The 22,652-nt window shown below is 45.4% G+C and overlaps 1 protein-coding gene across 3 annotated transcripts; it reads left to right on the top strand.

Annotated features, from left to right (window-relative positions):
* The first annotated feature begins 17,478 nt into the window (after window positions 1–17,478).
* Window positions 17,479–22,082, top strand: LOC124675995. Of its 3 annotated transcripts, none has more exons than XM_047212176.1 (15): window positions 17,479–17,702; window positions 17,857–17,921; window positions 18,067–18,471; window positions 18,597–19,083; window positions 19,172–19,320; window positions 19,400–19,573; window positions 19,669–19,794; window positions 19,893–20,023; window positions 20,124–20,199; window positions 20,287–20,579; window positions 20,667–20,865; window positions 20,964–21,080; window positions 21,264–21,415; window positions 21,522–21,597; window positions 21,676–22,082. In XM_047212176.1, exons 1-15 carry the CDS (start codon window positions 17,570–17,572, stop codon window positions 21,802–21,804), a joined length of 2,712 nt encoding a protein of 903 aa, XP_047068132.1. In that variant the 5' UTR covers window positions 17,479–17,569; the 3' UTR covers window positions 21,805–22,082. The 3 variants fall into 3 exon arrangements, with proteins under 3 accessions (XP_047068132.1, XP_047068065.1, XP_047068188.1); XM_047212109.1 differs by having other exon boundaries at window positions 21,156–21,415; XM_047212232.1 differs by lacking the exons at window positions 21,522–21,597; window positions 21,676–22,082 and having other exon boundaries at window positions 21,146–21,303.
* The last annotated feature ends 570 nt before the right edge of the window (window positions 22,083–22,652 follow it).

Here is a 22,652-nt window from a genome sequence, read left to right as displayed (position 1 = left end):
CATCAGACTAAGCACATGCATCAGATCTGAACATGGAACAAGTAGCGCAGCATGGTAGGAGAGGAAAAGCACGTGACATCACGACCGGGAAGGTCGCACCAGCAAGCAGAAGGCACCACCACCATGGGTGTTGTTGATGTCGCCCATGGTGTAGTCGGATCCGTCGATGAAGCAACCGGGTCGTCGACGAAGAAGACGAACAGATAGCGAGCGATCGCGCCGAGACGCTCCCAAAAACCTTATCGCCCGTCTCCCGGTGCAGGATCTCAACGGACGGAGTTTCGGAGGCCTGCTCTCCCGGACGGCTGTGCACGCAGTCGCCGGGATGGGGAAGACTAGAGAGTAGCGCAGCAAAAGGAACTTCGCGAGAGAGAGAGGAACTAGAGAGTTCTGAGGACTGTGTTTTTCTCTAGATCTGATCTGTCTCCTTGTATAGCCTGGGAAGCCGACCCAACCCGACCGCGTTGACACGCGTAGGAAGCCAGGGACACGCGGTGAACATGCACATGCAGGTCGACACGTACCCAACATAGTTGGTGCACCAAGCAAAAAGTTTAGGCGGGGCGGGCGGAGGAGGAGGAGTGCGCGAGGGCTCTTTCTATTCTCACTCACTTGGAATGACTAGAACAGCAGCCCTTATATACCACTCAAACTCTCTCCCAACTAGCAATGTGGGACTAAACTTTGTCCTCCAAGCTTTCCCAAGCTGCCAACGTGATGGGTCTTGAGATTTCAGGAATTGTAGACTATATGGGCTGCCTTACTGGGCTGCAGCCCATCTACATTCAACAATGTGAATCGTCGCCTTGTACTTCTCAAATATAGTCTCCGACCCCTCCAATTGAGATCATCGACACATAAAAAAACAACACTAACATAGCACTAGGGTTATCATGGTGGATATTTTTGATGGTGGGATGTCCACAAAAGGAACAAGTGGGTTTCACCGGCAGGATGGGAGGTGGTTTAGCGCCAGTCTGATCTCATTTGGAATTTTAGTCTTAGTCTGATCAAGAGTTTCTTAGTCTCTATCAATTCAAAAAAAAGACTAAACAATTTAGCGAAAAACTGTAACTTGCATTTTTCTGAATAACTGCAACTGAGTGAAAAAGTGTAAGTTGCACTTTTCTAAATTAGTTGAGACCAAAGAAAGTGTCACTCAACCCACACAAAAAATATCCCAGATGGTTCTACCTCAAAACTGACCACCGGCTTCGCTTTTCCGACCAGTTTCAAAACCGATTGTAATGATAGAGTACTAGCGCATTCAAATTGTAGAGTGAGAGATATTTACTAGAGTTGGTCATGCGGCGCGACGCAAACGGACGTGTCTGGCACAACCTCCAGCGGGGCGACGCAAAGTGACCGGGCAGTCCGCGGAGACGCAAACCTTGTTCAAATATGCGCCAGGTTTGCGTGTCCGCGGACGCTCGGCGGTCGCGCAGAGCGTCCGCTCGCGTCCCCGCGGGCCCTCATGGCAGCGACCTAGGTTTGATCAGCCTCGAATTCACAACGCGCGCCGGTGTGGCAACCGCGGCAACCAACCGCCGCAATGGAGCGCCGAACCGCCGCGGAAGAGCAACCGTCGGCCTCTTCGTTGTACGCGCCGCCATTAATCCGCGCACATTATAACCCCCGCGTCTACGGTAATTCAAGTTCAACCGCCTCCTTCTTCTTCCTCTGCTTCTTCTTCTCCAACACCGGCACACCATGAGCGACTACACGCTGCCGTCCGACTCGGAGAGCGAGGGCAAGTCGCCCGGATTTCTGCATTGGTGGGAATCCCCTGCGACGCCAAGCGATCCGGGCTCCACGCCCAGCGACCCTGCCTCCACGCCGAGTGAGGACGAGGAGGACAGAGGCGGCAATGGCAGCGAAGGCCAGGAGGAGGACGGAGGCGGCGCTGCCAGCGATGCCGAGGACGAGGATGAGGGCCAGGAGGAGGAGGACTCTGACAGCAAGTTCGCCCGGTTGGAGCCGCAGGAGGCGACGAACGACAAGGCGGCGGCAAGGAAGAATTCCAGGGCGCTGGCGCGGGCGGCGCGTCGTCGTCCGTTCACCGACGACGACGACGACGAAGATGCCATTTATTCCAGTTTCAACTCCTCGACGGGCGCGTCGTCCTCCAGTTCCGACGAGGAGGTGACAAGAAAGAGGCGCAGGAGTTTCGACGACGAGGCAGGGCCTTCTAACAAGAAGGCCAAAAAATAGTTTTAGTTTATATGTTTTAAAATTTCTTCTTCTTTGTATGTTAAATATGTTTGAATCTAGTCGATTGAAGTATCCGGTTAATTGTTTAGGCTATAATCTATTCGATTTGACCAACATGATATCATTGAGTATAACTTTTTCGCGTTTAAAACTTGATCATTCAACAAAATTGAAAAGAAGTAGCACAAAAAAAAAACACTTGCATGTCCAAAATGCGTCGGACCGCTGGAGGTAGCCCCCGACGCAAACGGACATTTCGCCCCTCGCGGTCATTTTGACGTCCGCCAGACGACGCAAACAGACGCGAGCGGACAATTTGAGCGTCCAAAATGCGTCGCGCCGCTGAAGATGCCCTAAGACTCAGTTTGATACTAGTGATAATAGTTTTTAGGTCAATTGCAGGTTTCCTTCCCGTAATCTGGATCTAGTTATTTCAAATGAGGATTAGAAACTCGGAGCCATTCCCCAGAACTTGTTGGTATGCATAGGAACACCAGAAGGTGCAGCAAAAGGAAGGTGCCTAAATTTACTTTTATTGATTGTAAGATTTTGTTTTCCTTGTATTTTTAGTCCTTCCATTTAAAACAATAGTACTATATTAATTATAAACAAGATGCATAAGGTATCAATTAAAGCAATGCCAACGTAAACAAAAAATATATTTTAAACAAAATTTACACTAACATTCCTTTTATACAGTGTTGTCTTTAGCTCCGTCCTTCCCACTTTTCCTAAACCTTGTATAAAATGCATACCTGGGAGGCAACCTAGAATTTGAGGTAACTTTTCTTTTTATTGATTCTTTATTTGAATAAAGAAAGTGCAAGTACAATTTGAATTCGACTGCTAAATTTATATTTTATGTCTTTTTATAACTATTATGCTTAAAGAACATGCGAGTTTATACAATCTAGAATTATTTGTTAGTTACCGTATACTCTAGAAGTATCTTCCAAGTTATTTATTTGACTCATACACAATCTAAGTACATATTATGGGAACCCGATAAATATAAGCACATACATAATGCCATCATGTTACTTTTCTTGGATATTACACTTGAAGTCATTGTAACAAGAGGCTTTGTTAAACATCCCAAACTAAATAAAAAAATAAGATAAAATGTAACATCAATTGAACGTTACATGCATTTGTGTTTACAAATATTAGAGTGGTATGACCAATTTGTACCTAAACATACATGACTATCTATGTATTTTTAGATTTGCAAATAAAATTATTCTTATTAATATATTCAATTGAAATTACGTATGTCAATTAAAACAACATACCAATAATGATGGTATTATTATGACAAGGTAAAAATGTTCAGTATAAATAGCCTAAGCCATCCAGTATAGCCTGATACTGATACTATTATTCCCCCCTGCAACAAAGAATCGTATTATGGTATCAAGTAGCAAGCAACAATGATGGACCTTCTATTTTTCTACTCCAGTTATTGTGTGCATGTAATTTTTTTTCTTGAACTGTGTTGCACTTGTCATTTATCAAATTTTGAATTTCTTTTGCTTGATGGCAATAGTGTCATTTATGAATGCACTCAAAACAACAGTAATTGTGTCTTTTTTTCTTGGAGATGTGTACTTTGACTGAAGAATTATGAACATGTTGGAAAATTATTTTCTGAATATTTACTAGCAAATTACTTGCATATTGGTGTTGGAGAATGACCTAGAGACAATAATAATAAAGTTATTATCATATTTCATTGTTCATGATAAGTGTTTATTCTCAATGCCAGAATTGTATTAACAAACATCAGTACATGTGTGGTTTGTAAACAACACTGTGTCCCAACTGAATCTCTACTACACTAGTTTGTTTGTTAACGATGGTTGAGGTTTCCTAATCATATAGAGGATACAATAAAACATATTTTCTTCTAGTGTCGGTTCGCTAGATCTATATGGTCAATCATTTAGATAGGTTCTACCTTATACCCACCTCGAAACATTGCAAATATTTTCGGCAAATGGCTTAACGGGGTAGATTCTAGGTTTAAAACCTTTATCTGAGTGGGAGCGATTATCGTTATATGGTCGCTATGGCTATGTAGGAATGATAAGTTTTTAACGATAAAAATTCTTCTATTATGCATGTTATTTACCGATGTACGGCTTTGCTCTGTTTATGGTCATCACTTCATCATGTGGAGGACCGCGACCTTTTTACGGAGGTGTCTACACGGTTGGAGAATTCGGGCAAGGAGTTTATTTCCCAACATGGGTGGCTACATAATTGTTGGATTAGAACAACCACTGACTAGTTGGCTATCTTTGCTTATGTTTTTTTACCTTGTTATGTAAGGATTTTGAACGGCTGTGTGCATCCTAACTATATAGAGGTCGGGTGTAATGCTTAAACCTTTTGAATAATAAAACTCCCTTTATAAAAAACATATACATGTGTTGTCTCATATCATGGACAAAACCGCAATTGGATAGTATCAATGTTTAAACTGATATAGCTTTCCCCATCCAATATCTATACCTAATAATAAAGAAAATAAGGTTTCTTGTTGGTCTGTTTTTTTGTTACCCCTGAAATTGGCCGAAATTACAACTGGCTGCCACCGCCAAGTAAATAAGAAAACGATTCGTTTCCTTCGGATAGAAAAAACATAGGCCACCCGCAACCCCATCAATCTCTGGCCGAGCGCCGCATGAGCCCACCCTTCAGCCACGCGTGAGAGGTCCAAGCGTGGGTCCTTGCACCACGCGACGCGGCTCCCACAGCCCAATGGGTAGCGCTCCTTATCCAGAAAACGGCCAGCGCACCGTCCGGCGTCATCCTCCGGCATGAACGCGAGCAGAACTCGATTTCAGTTCTCGTATACGGCGTGCCCACGAAGAGGCCACCTGGAGCGAGGCCAGTGAGGGCTCCGGTGACTGACGGCCCGCCAAGGCGTCGTGGGAGCCACGGAGTCAGCGTCGCCTCGGTTTCTGTCCAAACCAAGGAGGAGAGGACAGAGGAGGACATGGAGGAGCCGTCGGACGGCCGGCCTCCCTGGCGTCATCTTCTTCTCCTTCTTATTCTGGCTAGAACAGGCGTTGTGTTCTTCGATCTGATGCGTGATCTTCGATCTGATCCACATGTATCCCCGCCGCCAATGTTTTCTCCCTGTTCTGCTGATAATGTGTGCCTCCTGCTGTTTTGCCGAGTTGCTTCATGCCTTCGCCGGCTCATTGAGGCCACTCCGTTGCACTCGGCCAAGTAGGATACTAGGATCGCAGCTGCGGGTGCCTACCGTACTGGTAATTGACCGGGAATTGGTTGATCCTGCTGAGAGCATCGATCCTGTCTAAACCATTTTTCCGGCTGGGCGCACCTGTCTCCGTCGACTACCAGCTAGGTACCAAGATGTTGGCTTCATGACTGAAGTACAGATTCTCCAAGCTATGCTCACGGTGCAGGTCTTGAGAATTTGCACATGCAGTGACGATGTTTGTGCATATTCACAAATCGAAAACTCTACTATATATCTACAAATCTCAGATTCATTAGATTTTCGAACGTGTAACCCGAATAGGCTAACTTCTATTCTACTTGGTACAAAATATAAAGGTACACAATGTGAGTATCTTTAATTCAATTCTTCATTTATTTTGCTCCTTTTCATCAGTGTATATAATATCAAAGTAGTGCAAATGTTATGGATAAATATTGCTAATAAATGCTCACAACAAAATTTAGCGGTGTCAACTAGAACATGGCGAGATTTTTAGAAAAAACTATAACATGGCGAGGAGTTGTCACGATAACATTTTGATAATGTATCTCCCCATGCAACGCACGGGCAATTTTCCTAGTCTATATCTATACCTAATAATAAAGGGAGAAGCGTTTCCGTCGTTTCGTCCGTCATGTTGGTTTCGTCCGTCGTTCCTTTCATCGATCGATCGCTAAACCAAATCGTTTCAGATGTTGTCTCTTTGATCGCAGACCTGCGTCGTGTGCTTTCCTTCCTCCGTGTAGGCCGGCCCAGTAAAGAAAAACGTACCGGATTGGATACCTTGTCCAAGCCAGAGACGAGGACCCCCTCAAAAAAAGCCAGAGACGAGGAGTCCAGCCTTTATAATGCACCAAACCCAGCACCACAGCGACGCGGTCCATGGATCTCATCGGCGCGACCACCGCGACTTGAAGATCCTCACGCTAGCCTTCCCCTGCCCCGTCTCCACCATGCTCGATGTTCGTCCGTGCTCGCGTTGCTGTCAATAACAGCCATGGCAGCGAAAGGAACGCGCGGTCGACGGAGCATATGTTCCGAGGGCCAGCCAGGGCGACGGCGACACCCATGCCGAGCATACACACACGCGCGTCCCGCCAAGTCTGCAGGGTGTGCTTCTTTTGACGAGGTATTAGAGGAACCCGTCCACGAACACTGGCGCAATCTTCTCCAAGATCGCGACTAGCAGCACGAATCGAGCATAGATGCCGTGATGCCGCCGGCGCCGCCGTCAGGAACGGCGGTAGGAAACGGCCTCCAGCGGCGGGCCGGGCGTCTGCCGATCCATGGAAATCTGTCTTCGAGCCGCCCGTCGCCGAAGAACCGCCGCACAACCTCGTACTGCTTGGACGGCGCTCGGCAGGCCGCTCACGTGGCCACGTTGGCCATAGCGTTTTGATAGGAGATCGTGCAACTTCCATCAGTACCAAAACTGATATGTTTGGGAGAGACAGCTGCTGTCCTCTGCTCGGCGGCCTTCCGCGTCACGGTGCTAGCCCTCTCCTCCCTCAATGTTGTTTGTGTGCCGCTTCGGAGCGACGATCGGCGTGGTGCCGAGTTCATCATCCTGCAGATGCACTCCGTCAGCGGACCGCCATGGACGAACATAATTTTTTTTCCTCACTGGGTCTGCTTCACGGCCTTCAGGTTCCTGATCCTGGCCGAACAAAAAATCTTCGGAGGGGAGGTGAAGAACTATGTGCGATCAATAAGATGTCACAGGCACCACCACTGAATAGAACTCTGTGAGATGGTTGGAATATTTTTCCTTGGACACGAGCTATGGCTGCGAGCTATGATTGCTTCACTGGTGTAAATAGATGGATGAATAATGAAGCTAAATTTTTTACGAAGAGTAACTACACAGCCCATGTGCCTGTTAGCCGATCTATCTGTTGAGAAACTTTGTCTTTCATTCAGAAAGTAAGCTCTTCATAAAAAGTTCACATCTTTGTCGGTTTATCAGACATTCAGCTATCTTATAGTTTACCTAACCATACATTTTCATTCCTCTGTGCTGCACTAAAAATAATAATGCCCTATTTTGATTGCCCTTTTTATAGACTGTTGCAATCTTGTGCACTTAACTGACTTGCACATGGTACCTCCGATCAAAAGTAAGTGCTTTATTTTTTGTCCAAATTGAAACATATCTATACATAATTTTAGTTGTAAATACGTACTACATCCATAACTAGGAAAAGTTAAGATACTTACTTTTAGACATCGGGAGTAGGTCTTAAATTTTATCCTTAGAGAAGGGACATCGCCATTCATGTTCTATTAGAGGAGATAACAGAAAAAAAAATGAGGGTAGAATTATAATGTCACATTAATTTTCCATCCAAAATATTATTATTCTTTTTCCTGGTGCAACGCACGGGCACTTTTGCTATACTAATTAATTTTTTTTGTCTCTCGGCCACGTACCCGACAAGCTAATTAAGCTGGTACATCGATCATTGGCACTATATATGGTGCCATGGTGGCAACAAGAGTGTAGCGAATTTACCCACCACACATAACCTGATGTCCTGCTCGGTATATCGATCGATGGCGCTGCCATGAGCGATGGAGCATATATATGGATAAGGTGGTGAGCTCCCAGTGCGTCGATTAATGGCGGCCGGAACTAGCGGGGAGCAGCAGCAGCATCTGCATGCACGGTACGAGGTGGAGGAAATCCGCATCGGCGAGGGCGCCTACGCCAACGTGTACCCGGCCAGGCACCGCCTCACCGGCCGCCATGTCGCCGTGAAGATATTCCACGCCCCAACTCATGCGGAAGAAGGAGGAGAAGAAGAAGGGGCGGAGAGGGAGATCCGGATCATGAGGCAGCTGCGGCACCACCCCCATGTCATCCGCTTCTACGAGGCCACCGTGATCGCCTCCCCGACGTCGGCGACAGCAAGCGAGAGGAAGAAAAAGGACAAGACCAAGAAGCAGCAGCCGCAGCAGGTATGCATCGTGATGGAGCTGGCCGAATCGGGTGAGCTCTACAACCACGTCCTCGCCAGCGATCGCGGGCTGGAGGAGGGGGAGGCGCTGCGCGTGTTCCGGCAGCTGGTCTCCGGCATGGCATACTGCCACCGGAACATGGTGGTGCACCACGACCTCAAGCTCGAGAACGTCTTGCTGGACGCCGGGAAGAACGTCAAGCTGGCGGATTTCGGGTTCAGCAACATCTTCGGCCCCGTCCAGATCCCCGGGGCGGCCTGCGGGAGCCTGCTCTACGCCGCCCCGGAGGTGACCGCCGAGCGAACGGAAGATGACGCAACGAGATATCTTGGTCCGGAGGTGGACATGTGGAGTTGCGGTGTCATCCTCTTTGCCATGCTCTGTGGCTACCTCCCCTTCGATGGCCCCGATGACGATGAACCCGCTATCAAGAGGAGAATCGCCGTGAGTCCCAGCTGCTTCTTCTATCCGTTCGTCTTCTTGATTCGTTGGTTGGTTGGTTGGTTCACTTGGTTGGTTGATTGATTGATATTGATCTCTTGGGGAATCGTTGGAGTGTGTAGAGTGGGAAGGTGAAGATCCCAAACAGGATTTCGGACGATCCTAGGGCACTCATCTTAGGCATGCTTCAAGTGAGCCCCCACAGGCGGTTGACCGTCGCCGAGGTGTGCCACCATCCATGGCTCCAACACTCTATCCCTCGCTACCTCGCCATGCCGGCTCCTCTCCATGACGCCAACACCCAAATCCTCGGGGTAAATAATATCATCCCTCACGCTACGAGCATCTCCGAATATATACATCGGACATGAATGTGTTTGTGTCTTCCATCAGGTTTGTGATCGCACCGTTGAGGATATAGTCAAGATGATGGTTGGGTTGGATAAACATAACCTGGTTGAGTTGCTGCATAATGGAGTCGAAAACCAAGTACTCCATCATGTCCATACACATTAACGCATACACTTGCATAAAGTTCTTTGTGGGCTGGCTATACTAGTCTATATCTATACCTAATAATAAAGGAGCTAAGGTTTCTGCCAAAAAGTTTCGTCAACGCTTTTCGTTGGACGGTTTTACCCTCCCACCAAATCGCATATTACGCACCAATGCCACCAAAATAACTTCGCTGTTTGTTTCCGGCGTCGCTGCTTCTCTTCCAATTAATCGTGGGCTGGGTCGTAAAGATTTTACCTCCTGGGCCACAAAGACACTTCAAGCAACCATCGATCGTCCTTAAAAAGAGAAACTTCGATAGAATCTAGGTTGAATAGTCCCACATCGTTACCTGGCAATGAGTTCTACCGGTTCATATACTTGGAAATTGCTTGGAATATCAGCAAGGGAATCAACAAGAAGGAGCACCGTAGGTTGGTCTGAAATCTGTGGCATGCATGAATTATAAAGTAAAGGTGTTGGATGCTCTGCTGAGCATGAATTGAAAAGAGGGATGCCTGCTGTGAGCTAAAGTAAAATTGGGAACATTGCCAGATTGGATGGGGTTGTACGGAGAAAAAAGCAAGGATTCGCGGGAAGGAGAAGTTCGAGGCGGCGGCCGGAGGGCAGTCTCCACAGGAGAGTAGGCGGCCTGGCGTGCGAGAGGGATGGAAGCGAGCAAGTGGCTAATCCTTAACTTTTCGAGGAATCCTTCATCAGTGGTTGTGAATGACTGACTTTTTCAATCCTTTCGACCTTGGTTCCGGAGGAGCAAGTCAGAAAGGTGGTTGAGAAATAGAACCATCTGATTTGATTCGTTCCCAATAGCCATGAGATGATCATCTTAGGGTGATCCTTTTGTCGTGTTGAGACTCTGAGAGATCAGAGGATGATGGCCATGGCCTCGTGACAGTGGCGGCGCCTGAGGGAAATCGAGCGATGCCCGTCATGTGGCGCTAGGGTTGGGTGCAAGCAGTGGTCAGCTTGGGCCAGTCCAGCTACGTTAGCTGGGCTTTTTCCCTTCTTACCTTTCTTTCTCTACAGAATTTTCTAGGGATTTGGAGAAACGCGGGGCACCAAACTGGAGGCGACATGGCTCAGTGGAGCCTGTCTTTTGTGTGGTCGGAACAGATAATAGTTGGACATGATAAAGTTGTCTTCAAAACACGCTGAAGATTAATTGCCAACAATTTTAAGTGTTCGGAGATGGCAAAGAAAAAAAAGTTTCATGGGAAAATTATTCAACACCAGGCAATATAACAGGTAAAGAGAAGCTGCCGCCTAAGACATTTTCTTCAAGATGAAAAGCTCACTGGTGCTACTAAAAAAGAGATGCCCAAAATGGATGCTCGTGATTAATGGGGAAGACACAGATGGGGTGGAGAATTAGCGATAGATGCGGCACAGAACAAATAGAGATGCAAACAATTAACTTATTTGACTTGCAAGGTACAACTTCCATGTATTATATGTATGACGGAAATACATTTTCTATTTATTTTCTGGTAGTTTGTAGATTCAGTCATGCAGTAAATTAAGTTTGAGATTTATGTAGTCCATCAAAATATAAACATAATTGTTGTGAGAAAAGAGATGTTGGTGGGTCCCCAAGGTGGACGGTGGGGAGGCGCTGGTTAGTAGGTGAGGCTCGATAAATACCAACCAATAGCAACTCAAGGACATATTCGCTATTAATAACAAATATATTAGTTTTACTTAAATATATAGGCGTAACATTTGGTCTAGCCGTAGCAACGCATGGCCCTACGGATTTACAAACTTATACACCTACATAAACTGTTAGATCGTCCCTTCGGGGATATCCGGTAAACTGGTCAGATCTCCACTCATCGTTGTTTCCTCTCGATCTCCGTTGGCGATGCATCAGCGGCAAACAAAGACTTCGGGGGACAAAGTGCTAGAGATGGATAGTCGACCAGAATCTACTGCCGCTGCCCACAGGATCCACTTCGCCGGCTCGGCATCGTTCGTCTTCCTCTCCGCTACAGCATCTCGCACATCTTGTCTTGATCATACATACCTAATAATAAAGGGAGAAGCGTTTCCGTCGTCCGTCATTAGATTTGCCCTTAAAATTGTAAACAATTACAACCTATGCCACCGGTAAGTCAAGAATCAAAAGCCGGTTCGCTTCTTCTCTTTTCTGTCAAACGTTTTCCCCCTCGATTAGTTTCTCTCTCCGAGCCTACGCCCAGGACCGGCGGTGCTGCCCACTTCCCGGCGCTGCGAACGGTGGCGCAACCCCCATCCCAGCATCGCGCGAGGCCGGAGGAGTTTCCCGGCGCCCCGGCCGCAGCAAGGTGAAGCAGTTGTCCGGTCCGGACCTCCATGGCGAGGATGCCCGCCAGTTCTTCGATCGGCCCTGCCAGCAGTATCCCCTCGATCCCCGCAGCAGCTGAGCCGGGGGCGCGCGCTCCATGCGAGTCTCCCGACGCCGCCCGGCCGCAGCGACGTGAATTCGTCGTCTGGTCCGAACCTCCACGGCGAGGACGCCCGCCAGTCGTGGCCCGACCCTGGCTGCAGCATCCCTCGATTCTCGCGGCAGATGCGCCGGCGATGGGCGCTCCATTGCGAGGTTCCCAGCGCCGCCCTTCTCCAGCTCTTCTCGTGCCTAGGCTGCTAGGCATCGGCGAGCAGCGGCGCGCTCTCTATCGGCGCGGCCTGGAGTCTATGGATTACGAGTTTCGTACAATTTTTTTAGGGAGCTTCGTACAATCCTTATCTTAAAGCGTGGTGTGGAGTGTGGACACGAATGGAACGGAGGTTGGGCCACAGGCTAGACAGAACGGGACAGATACGGAGGAATACATAATCTGAGCAAAAACACGCAGGGCTTTGTTCCTGAACGATAGCTGATTGCTGTGAAGTCAATTGCTGTTTTACACCGAGCGCTTGATTCGGACTAAAAATTGACTTTTCCCAGTGGCAGGCTACCTGTGGTGCTGATGCATGAAGAGCATGTGTACGGAGCGGCGGTTTAGATAATTTGAACGAGTTGGGCTGATGTGCTATTGAATCTTCTGTCGCTCTCAAAATTTTGTGCAAATCTTCGAAATTTGTGTATAGAACATGCAACGGTTCAAAGAAGTGAAAGCAATAGTTTAGAATATGCGACCAAGATAATATCAAATCTCTTGTGTATAGTACTATCCAATGATTAGACAAGATTGGGGAAGATACATGTTTAAGAGCGTTTTGTTAAATATGCAGTTCAAACGTAGGTTTCTTTTCTAAGGAATTTTGAATGTAAATGAGAGTGTGTAGTGTACATCAATACGTGAGAGTTTGTGTTCTCTCGTTATTAAATATATATATATATATATATATGGATGTTAAATCAAATATATTTGCATATGTCCAATATATAGACAATGTATATTATGCAAAGAAACAAGATTGAAAATTAAATTCTGAGTTTCTCTTTCACTTTCGAGATGGGAGCTACAGAATTTATTCTGATATGTGCCCATCATATTTCGAATGGTATAAAAAATCTGAAAATGAATTTTTTAACGGGGGAAGCGACCCGAAGGTCCCGGAACTAGCATTAATCTATATCTATACCTAATAATAAAGGGGCTAAGGTTTCCGTGGTTCGGTCCGTCGTTGTATGTTTCGTCCATCGCTGGTTACTTCGTCCAGCGAGGAAAGAAGTCCAAATAACCCCCCTAAGTATTGAGGTTGGGATGCTAAGCCCCCTCAAGTTTGGATTGGGCCACTTAACCCCCCTAAGTATCAAATACCAGGCAAATGACCCCCTCCAACCGTTGGTGGCTGTTTTGGTAGCTGTTTAGTCCACGTGGACAATGGTTTTAGCCACGCGGTCATCTGAGAGGATACTCACCTTCAACCAGCTGCAGCGGATCACATAATACAGTTCTTGTTTCTCGCTCTGCTTCTTGTGTAAATTTCCTCTGCACTGCTGCACCGTGCTGTAATTCTGGCCCCGTCCTTCGTTTACTGGCTACTGCACGTACGGTCAGCGTTGGGTCAGTGTCGATGCTTTGTGATGGTGCCGATAGATGCAATTTGCTGCCACTTCGAACCAAGTTTAAGTTTTAGTGCATATGGACAGACATGTGATCTCTCTTTTTTTAGGAAAAACCATGTCTGCAGCTACCCCACTAGATTAAGAAAACCATGTCTGGAGCTGTTTGCAGTTGACGATCACATGGACACTGGCTAGAGAATAAATAGCAGGGCAGGTTCGGAAGTAGAAAAAAATTCATCAGTTGCCAACTTGCTACTTGGAGCACCCGTACGTAGAGCGGCTGCACGACGAGGCTGGACTGTGAGAGATGAAAAGCCATGAAATCGAGCTCCTGAAAGTGTTCACCTGCGCGGTTTGTTGTTGCCGCTCACGTCGTGGAGGATGGGCATGGTCCGCTTCCTGTTCGGAAGTATGCGCAGTCGTGCCGCTTCCTCGAGCGCGTTTATGACAGTGTTGAGCACGGTGGGCAAGGCAATGTTGCCGACGCGGACCCCCGCCTCCGCCACCAGGTGCTCGAGCGATAGAACCGCACCTCAATCGTGGTTGGTCGATGAACGCGCGCTGCTCGCGCTGGCAGTAGCCGTGCACCTCGACCACCCCCTTCCTCGCAGCAGCCATACTTGAGCAGCTTCTCAATCGCAGCAGCCTAGCGCGGCAGTTCCTCCTCATGCTCGTCCAACCTTCAGGACCGCGAGAACATGTCATCCGTCGCGTCCACCATGGCTAAACCATTGTCCACGTGGACCAAAACAGCTATCAAAACAGCCATCAAATGTTGGAGGGGGTTATTTGTCTGGCATTTGATACTTAGGGGGGTCAAGTGCCCCAATCCAAACTTGAGGGGGTCTAGCGTCCCAAACCCAATACTTAGGGGGGTTATTTGGACTTCTTTCTCCAGCGAGAAAACGTGAGCGTTGCTTCCTCCCGCAAGAAAAATAAAAGGAGATAGACTCCGCGTCCAAGTCAAGAACAAACGCACGTGATCAAAACAGTCGATCTGCTTTATAATCCAATCACCAGCGATCAAGATCAAAGTTAGCTTCTAAAGGCGGCGGAAACTATGGCCACGACGCTCGGTACCGACTCCATGGCAGCGCTGCGACGGATACGTGCCCCGGCCCAGTTCCTCAACGCCGCCTGCCGTACGACTACGATGACGAGGTCATGCGGCTGGACAAGGCAAGGTCATGGCGGCCGGCCTCGCGTCTGATCGGGAGAACGCGGTGGAATTTGGAGCCACGAGATTGGGCTGGGCAAAGAATTAGGTGCGGTTACTCAACATCACGTCACGGAGGCGGACGCGAGGATGGTTTGGGTCTTCATGGCGCCGTGAGGCAACGGCCCTGATGTATTATGTGTCGACGAGCCAAGAACTCACAGTGGTGCTCGCATCGCCAGCCATCTGTTTTTTTTTCTGGGGAAGTTGAGTCAGCCTGATCATCATCGCCCTCAAAGTATTGTGATTCAATTTTGAAAATACCCAGTTGGTATTGGCGATCGCCCTCGGTGATGACACCTGCGTCCGATGTACAAAATATAAATTTTCGACAAAGTCGTCGACCGCTACGTGTTCATGCGCTAGCCAGCGCCGGCGGAGGCCAGTGAGGAGAGTAATGCAATGCCAGATGGAGGAGGAGTAGGCGGCTGACGGAATATGCCTCTCTCGCATATCGTGGTTGATGCCCCGCCAGCGGTCAAGAAGGGTCAGATTGGCCTGCCTTCACCGAGGATTCTGTGAGCAAGGGACCCGTGCTTTCCACGAAACAGGAAGTCTTGATTACCTAGAGGCGCGGCATATAGCAGCCGATGGAAATTCAGACTTGCAGCTTAATCTTCTCAGCTGCCTGCACCTTTGCCAATTGCGTGAACAATGAGAAAGCTGAACTTTGTGCTCGAAAAGAAGGCACCGATCTTGCTACTCTGACGAAATAGATTACGAGCAAATGACCTCTGCAAGGAAGGAAACGCACAAAGCGCAGAAGCTCATCCATCTGACAAAGGATGTCACATTTGATTAGGATTACCAGCCTTACAAGTATGATTCCATCATTCGAAGCCAACAACATTATTCGGGTGTGCAAAGTGCTCAAAGTGCATGCATGCTTGCTAATCTCTCCGGGGCTGGCTTTAAAAAAAGTTATTCTCCTTGGCAGTTTACTTGGCTTACTGCAGACTTTGAGCTACTTTTTTTTTTTGCGAAAGACAGAGTCTGAGCTGCATGGCCGAGTATTGTTGGTCAAGGTTCATTGGGATTATCTTGCATGTTAGTCGCATCAACTTCAGTTTGAGTTTGTTAGGTCTACCACGGCATTGTTTTATTTGTCTTGAACCAACTCTCCGGGATATTTCTAGAACAACCATATTTGGGCATATTCTATATAACGTTCATGAATTGAGTTGCATAGAGAAGCAGCTCCTTTCAAAACAATCTTGGCTAGCTAGCTAGCTTCAAATCAAGTTGATTTGATACTTCATGAAGTAACAAAACATTTATTTCTGTGGCAGATATGTGGGGCATCGATTTACATTCATGGCATCATTGGAATCTGCCGTAGAGATATCAACCCTTCTGGGTGGACGGCAACATGCTCTTCGAGGTATGGTATATTTGTTGTTGGTCTTTTTTTTCATTTTTTGGACTTGAATCCCGATGTTTGATGAGATCACTCTTATTGATGAAGCCGAAGTTGTTATTTCTTAGTCGCAATATTTATTTTTTTGATCCATTTAATTGCTTGAGATTGCACTATATCGTCCATAATAAAGTAGGAATGTACCCACTAAGCAAAAAAGGATGCCAACTATATGTCAGCCAAGCGGTGCAAAGAAACGATGGATACCAAAATAAAGAAATATATACAATGATATATTAAATTTTTGTATTATAGTCATGTAGTTTGATCCGATGCAACGCACGGGCATGTTTCCTATAAACAAAAAAAATTAAAATACTGTAGGAAGAACCAGAATAAAAAGAAAATTACAACCATGTCCCTCTAATTTGCAAAAAGGACCCTAGAATAAATTTCAAAATGCTATTGGGTCCTCCTGCCAATCCTGACCTCGCGGCAATGCATTTGCCACCATCGCCGGCTGCGTCCTTGCTGTCGATGGGCAAGGTGATGAGGGCCTCCCGCGGGAGGTTGAAGGAGGGGGCGACGAGCAGATCCGGCGAAGTCTGTAGAAGCCGAAGAAACGGTCGTGCCACCAAAGAAGCAAGCTGGATTGGATTTTGGAGGTCACCATGAATCTAGCTGCATGAGAGGTCGTCGCAATAGCTGATGAAGACATGAGGTCACCGTAGCCAGTCCAGAGGAGTCCCTGCCCGCGCAGGAGACACAACATCCGCGTCACTTCTCGCCAGAGCTCCAGATCTGCAGAGAAGAGAGGTTCTCTTCTTGCCCCCTCGCCTGCACGGCCGGCCGGCGGAAGAACAACATCTCTTACCTGGAGAATTGGAGATCTCCCAGCCAACGATGCGAATCAAAGCTAGACACGGAGGCCTGCGCCCTCCCCTCGCCTCCAAGACCAGCCAGAGGGTGCCCAAGAGTGTCTTCGCTCTACCGCAGCAGATGGCAACAACCGCTGGTCTTATTTCCACGAGCGGTGCTCCTCTCCTCAACCTCCCACTCCGACCAGAAGAGCAAGGACATGACGAGGAGGAACCGTAGCATCAAGATCTGACCAGAGAGATCCCGATTCCTGCTCGAATGTACGGGCAGAGCGCCCAAACCTGGGACAAAGCCCAAAACCAAACACCTACGACTACTAGCATGTACAGGAGGCCGGCCTCCTCCCCCACATACCCCTCCGACCAGGGAGGCCGTCGGAGAAGAGGGAAGGGAGGAGTCGGAAGAGGGGAGACGACTCTCAAGACTACTGTACCGGGAGGGCGTTTTACATTTTAGCCCCTCACAAATTTAGTAATCAACCCGCAGTCCAACTTAAGTCGTTTCGTTTCTGATGTACGCTTCGTTTACTGGGTGCGACTGGTTACGTGGGCCTTCGCTTCGTTTTCTAGGTGCGACTGGTTACGTGGGCCTTGGAAAATAGTTTATGGCCTGGTAATTTAATTGGCCCACTGCATCGAAGTCGTCTTTCTCTTTCCCTGTTCTCGATCCCCTTTCCGTCGAGGTTCTTCTCCAACGTAGATTCCCCTCCGATACAAACTCTGCTCGATACGATTTCCGACATGGACTATGCTTTGCCTATTCCGCGAGCCAATAAAAAGCACGCAAGACCCTCCACCGGAAAACAAATCAAGTGCAAGTTCCATCGTCCCTCGATCAAATCCGCCAAATCGGAGTTCTGCCCACGCGTGCTCCACTCAAGGTTAGGGACGTAATCTGTGCTTCTTTCAGATTCATTGATCGTTAATTCAGATTCATTGATCGTTAAACACATGAGACTTCTTTCAGGTTGCAGGTTACAGGTTGCTTACTGAATTATGCTCATTGATCTGACAGTTTTTCTGTTGCTGTTGCAGGGAGCAGGCAGAATATGGGAGGCCACAGGAAAGGAAAGCCATCTGCTACAAAAAAAATTGAGGAGGTAAATTTTGCGTAACTTTTGTGAGGTTTTTCTCAAAACGTTTGTGTCCTAGGCTGACATGTGCTTTCACGTGTTGGTGTCCATGGGTGAAATTGTTGGCGGTCTTTATATGTATAGATAACTTCTATTTCTCTTTTGTTTGCAGAAAATGAATCACAACGGTGACCCAAACATTGATCATGATACAAATGGCACAAATACTCTCGAAGATTTTGACAACCGTCCTTTGAAAAAGGCTAAATGTTCCGAATCAAGTGTTATGGATGATCCATTGCCAACACCTACAATCTCGGGATCATCTATGATATCTGAATGTTCTGAATCGAGTGTTCCAGAACCAGAGAATAAGATAAATGGGGAGCCATTGCCAACAGCTCAAACAACAGCCAAGTTTGATCCATTGCCAACACCTACAATCTCGGGATCATCTATGATATCTGAATGTTCCGTTCCAGAATCAGAGAATAAGATAAATGGGGAGCCATTGCCAACAGCTCAAACAACAGCCAAGTTGACGGATTCTCCGGTTTCTGAATTTTGCGTAACTTTTGTGAGGTTTTTCTCAAAACGTTTGTGTCCTAGGCTGACATGTGCTTTCACGTGTTGGTGTCCATGGGTGAAATTGTTGGCGGTCTTTATATGTATAGATAACTTCTATTTCTCTTTTGTTTGCAGAAAATGAATCACAACGGTGACCCAAACATTGATCATGATACAAATGGCACAAATACTCTCGAAGATTTTGACAACCGTCCTTTGAAAAAGGCTAAATGTTCCGAATCAAGTGTTATGGATGATCCATTGCCAACACCTACAATCTCGGGATCATCTATGATATCTGAATGTTCTGAATCGAGTGTTCCAGAACCAGAGAATAAGATAAATGGGGAGCCATTGCCAACAGCTCAAACAACAGCCAAGTTTGATCCATTGCCAACACCTACAATCTCGGGATCATCTATGATATCTGAATGTTCCGTTCCAGAATCAGAGAATAAGATAAATGGGGAGCCATTGCCAACAGCTCAAACAACAGCCAAGTTGACGGATTCTCCGGTTTCTGAATTGTTGAATGAAAAAACAGTTTCAACAGTTTGTGAGAAGCAACAAGATGGACCTAGACCTATAATAAATAATGTAATATACGACTATCTTCCACAAGGTAAAATATTCTTTTATTATTTTATTTTCACTTATTATGTATAGATTTATTCAACATATACTTGCTTCAACTTTTTCGCCTTTTTCAGAATATACAATTACCCTACAAGATGAAAGTGCTCATTATGTTATACAAGAAGCTTTGGAAGAAGAACTATTGGTGAAGATAGAAGACGTATATGTCAAACAACGCTATTTGGTGTGTCTGCTAGACAAGGACAAATGGCTAGACGATGAAGTAAGAAGCCCTTACTAATAATTAAATAGTTTCTGATTATTAATACCCATTATTAATGGATTTTTAATCTTTTTTATAGGTAATCAGCGCATATATATGTTGTATGAGGGACCAAGTACATGTGCAGAATGATGCTACAGTATATTTTGAGAATCCCTTTGTTACCAGACTGCTAAAACGGGATGGTGAAGTTGGAACACATGGGCCAACCTCTTTGACAAATATTGTCAAAAACTATCTCAACCATGACCTGGTAACACATATATCCATTATTCTCAAGTTCTTGGCTTAGTAGTTTTTTAATTCCTAATTTTACATACTAAAAGTAACTCATGGTCTTTACTACAGATCCACCTTCCAATAAATATCAAGGACTCGCATTGGTATTTGGCTTGCATCAATGTTGAAAAGTCTGAGATACAAGTACTCGACTCATTGTGTTGGGAGCACAATCGAGATGACCTTGCTAATACGGTTAGTTACTATAGCATTTTAATCCTTTACCTAAAAGTATTGTAAACTGATCCATCACTTACATGTACCTCCTTTTTTATAACTAATCATTCTTACAGCTAAAAGGACTACAGTATCATTTGGACATTCTTAAAAGTCAAGAAAATGTGAACAATCAGAATTGGAGAGACCTCGATGTTACTACATGGCCGATTACAGAAAAACTACAAAAGCCAATCCAGAAAGACAGGTATACAATGAGCACCCATGTCTTCTTCAAATAATAACCATATAAGAAATATTGTGATTGTGATTCATGAAGAGTACTCATTTTTATTTTTATTATGCAGCTCATCATGTGGTCTATTTCTGCTTAAATTCATGGAATATTGGACCGGACATACACTATCCCACATGATTACACAGGTAAATAACTTTTCTTTTTTGTGAACTTATACAGTTGGTGTCATTTTTGTACATTAATTTATGCTAATATTTGTTTCTAATGCGCAGGAAATTATTACTTCTTTTAGATCCAAGTTAGCTGCCATACTATTATGTTGGAAAACAAACACAGCGCCACCGACTGCAACGTTTGAAGAAATTGATGAGAGTGAGGGACATCCAGATGATGTTATAATGTCGGACAGTCCATTTGATCAAAATCAATCAAAAGTATCGAACTCGTCATCTTCTGAAAACAAATACCAATCGCTGGTGTCTGTTCTTTCTAACTTGAGCCTACATGAGTTAGTAGGTGGACTTTGTAACTACATCAAATCAATCAATTCTGCACAAACTTTAGAGTAAGCCACCTACTGCATAAAACTTTATTTTAGTACTGAGGGCAATTGACAACTACGTTTCTTATTTCTTTATGCTAATGATTTCAGGAAAATCTGGATAAAAAGCTCTGATCCATATCCTATTAGCTTGACTCTCAAAAATCTGCAAGAAATGTTAAATGTTGAGTTACCAATGAATCGCGATTGTTTCAATCTGGTTGTACGGAAGATTATGTTTGACAACATCCAAACAGAGAAAAAAAGGAGAGGGTTGATATCAAAGCACTATCTCGACATGCGATTTTGGGTACGTCCTTATGTTCACTATATATTTTTGTGTCTAATATCTATACTAATTCTTTTTAACACCATTCTAAACACTTATTCTGTAATATGATATCCCAGAGGATTACTGATTTTGCACGACATCCAGAGCACCGAAAGAAGTTACATGTGGAACAACTAGCATTTTCCACTCGTAGCTGGCCTGGTATCAAATATAGTATTTCATCATGCAGATGGGTAAGAAAAAATCTCTATACGTGTACTCCCAATTATTATTTTGATACATTCTAATATATATCTAGCTTATTTTAGATTCATATTCCAATACAATCCGGCCATGATTTTATTCTAATCATACTGGACAAAGATACCAGAACTGTTTACATTTTGGACCCTACTCCTATTGAAATCATGTACCAGCGCAACCCAATTGCAAAATATGTGCACAGAATTTTATGGATTGCTGAACATTTGCCGAAAGCCATGTCAAAGACATGTCCAGGGTCTACATGGAACGAGAATATTTTCCTATGGCAACAAAAGATAATACATGATATCTCAGGTCACAGAAGGTAATATTTTTTACGAGAGGAATACTATATAGCAAGTATTTATGTTCTAAATATGTATGATGCATGTGTATCCTTGGTATTGATTACTATTCTATATCTTATATAGGGAATTGTCGGGATACCTTATTGCCTTCTTCATGTCAACATGGGAAGGTGAAAAAGTGCATTCACCATTTTTAGAGGTAAATATCATATTTTTTCTATTTAAATAATTTTAGTTACACATGAGATTCTTATCTTATGGTTTATATACAATGTAGGATGGGTACGAACTCAGAAAACAAACTTTGGGACAGCTATTAACATTCAAGGAGAATGAATGTGAAGACAACATGCCTTCTGGTGTACTTGATTTCATCAACTGTATCAGGAAAACAAAACCAATATGAATGTGAAGACATTTGGATCAAAATGCAATGAAGACGAATAAAGAAGCTGCTGCTCGCTCCTCAATTGCCTCCACGTTTTTAGCCAGTAGTGATGTTTTGCCCAAAGTTTAGAGTGTCCAGCTTTCAGGAACTACATAGGTTTTGGCAAATATTTATGTTTTGCTTGCGTTTGAGTGAGTTATTGTGGCACTACGTAATATTTGTATCAATTTACAATGAGGCCAAGATACTTCAGCTTTTTTTACTGCAGTAATCAATAGTACCGATAATCAATCTTATGTGCTTTCTGTCATGAATTTTGTGTGTGCACACTTCCTGCTGATCATGACAGGAAAATACAAGTACACATGTCCAGAGCAATATGACGAGATCATCTCCGCTGAGCTACCCAACAAGCATAAGTACCCAGAGCTATACAAGATGGTCATCAAGCATATGATGCATGGTCCTTGCGGTGCACTGAACAGAAACTGTCCATGCACAAAGAATCGCCAAACGTGCAAGAACAATTATCCAAGGACATTTAACGAAAGTACAATCCAAGGCAAGGACGCATACCCATTATATAGGAGACGCAACGACGGCCGGACCGAAACAGTCCGAAAATGCACGCTAGATAACAGGTGGGTCGTGCCTTACAACCCATATTTATTGAGGATGTTCAACTGCCACATAAATGTAGAGATATGCTCAAGCATTAAAGCCGTTAAGTACCTATTCAAGTACATCTACAAGGGACATGACCGGGCATCTATATCTGTGAGTGAGAAAGCAAATGAAGCTGAAACCAACGAGATTCAACAGTACAGAGATGCACGGTGGGTGACACCTCCAGAAGCACTGTGGAG

Source organism: Lolium rigidum, chromosome 1 (assembly GCF_022539505.1).
Source record: "Lolium rigidum isolate FL_2022 chromosome 1, APGP_CSIRO_Lrig_0.1, whole genome shotgun sequence".
In the NCBI taxonomy this organism is placed as follows: domain Eukaryota; kingdom Viridiplantae; phylum Streptophyta; class Magnoliopsida; order Poales; family Poaceae; genus Lolium; species Lolium rigidum.
Note: the sequence above shows the minus strand (reverse complement) of the source record. Positions and strands in the feature narration are given on the sequence as shown.

Bases quoted from the DNA above. Each gene is read 5' to 3' on its own strand.
- LOC124675995 (XM_047212109.1), top strand. From the start codon at position 17,570: ATGCTTTGCCTATTCCGCGAGCCAATAAAAAGCACGCAAGACCCTCCA. The intron at 19,321-19,399 runs GTAAGAAGCCCT...TCTTTTTTATAG, and splicing joins ACAAATGGCTAGACGATGAA to GTAATCAGCGCATATATATG. The intron at 20,580-20,666 runs GTAAGCCACCTA...TAATGATTTCAG, and splicing joins AATTCTGCACAAACTTTAGA to GAAAATCTGGATAAAAAGCT.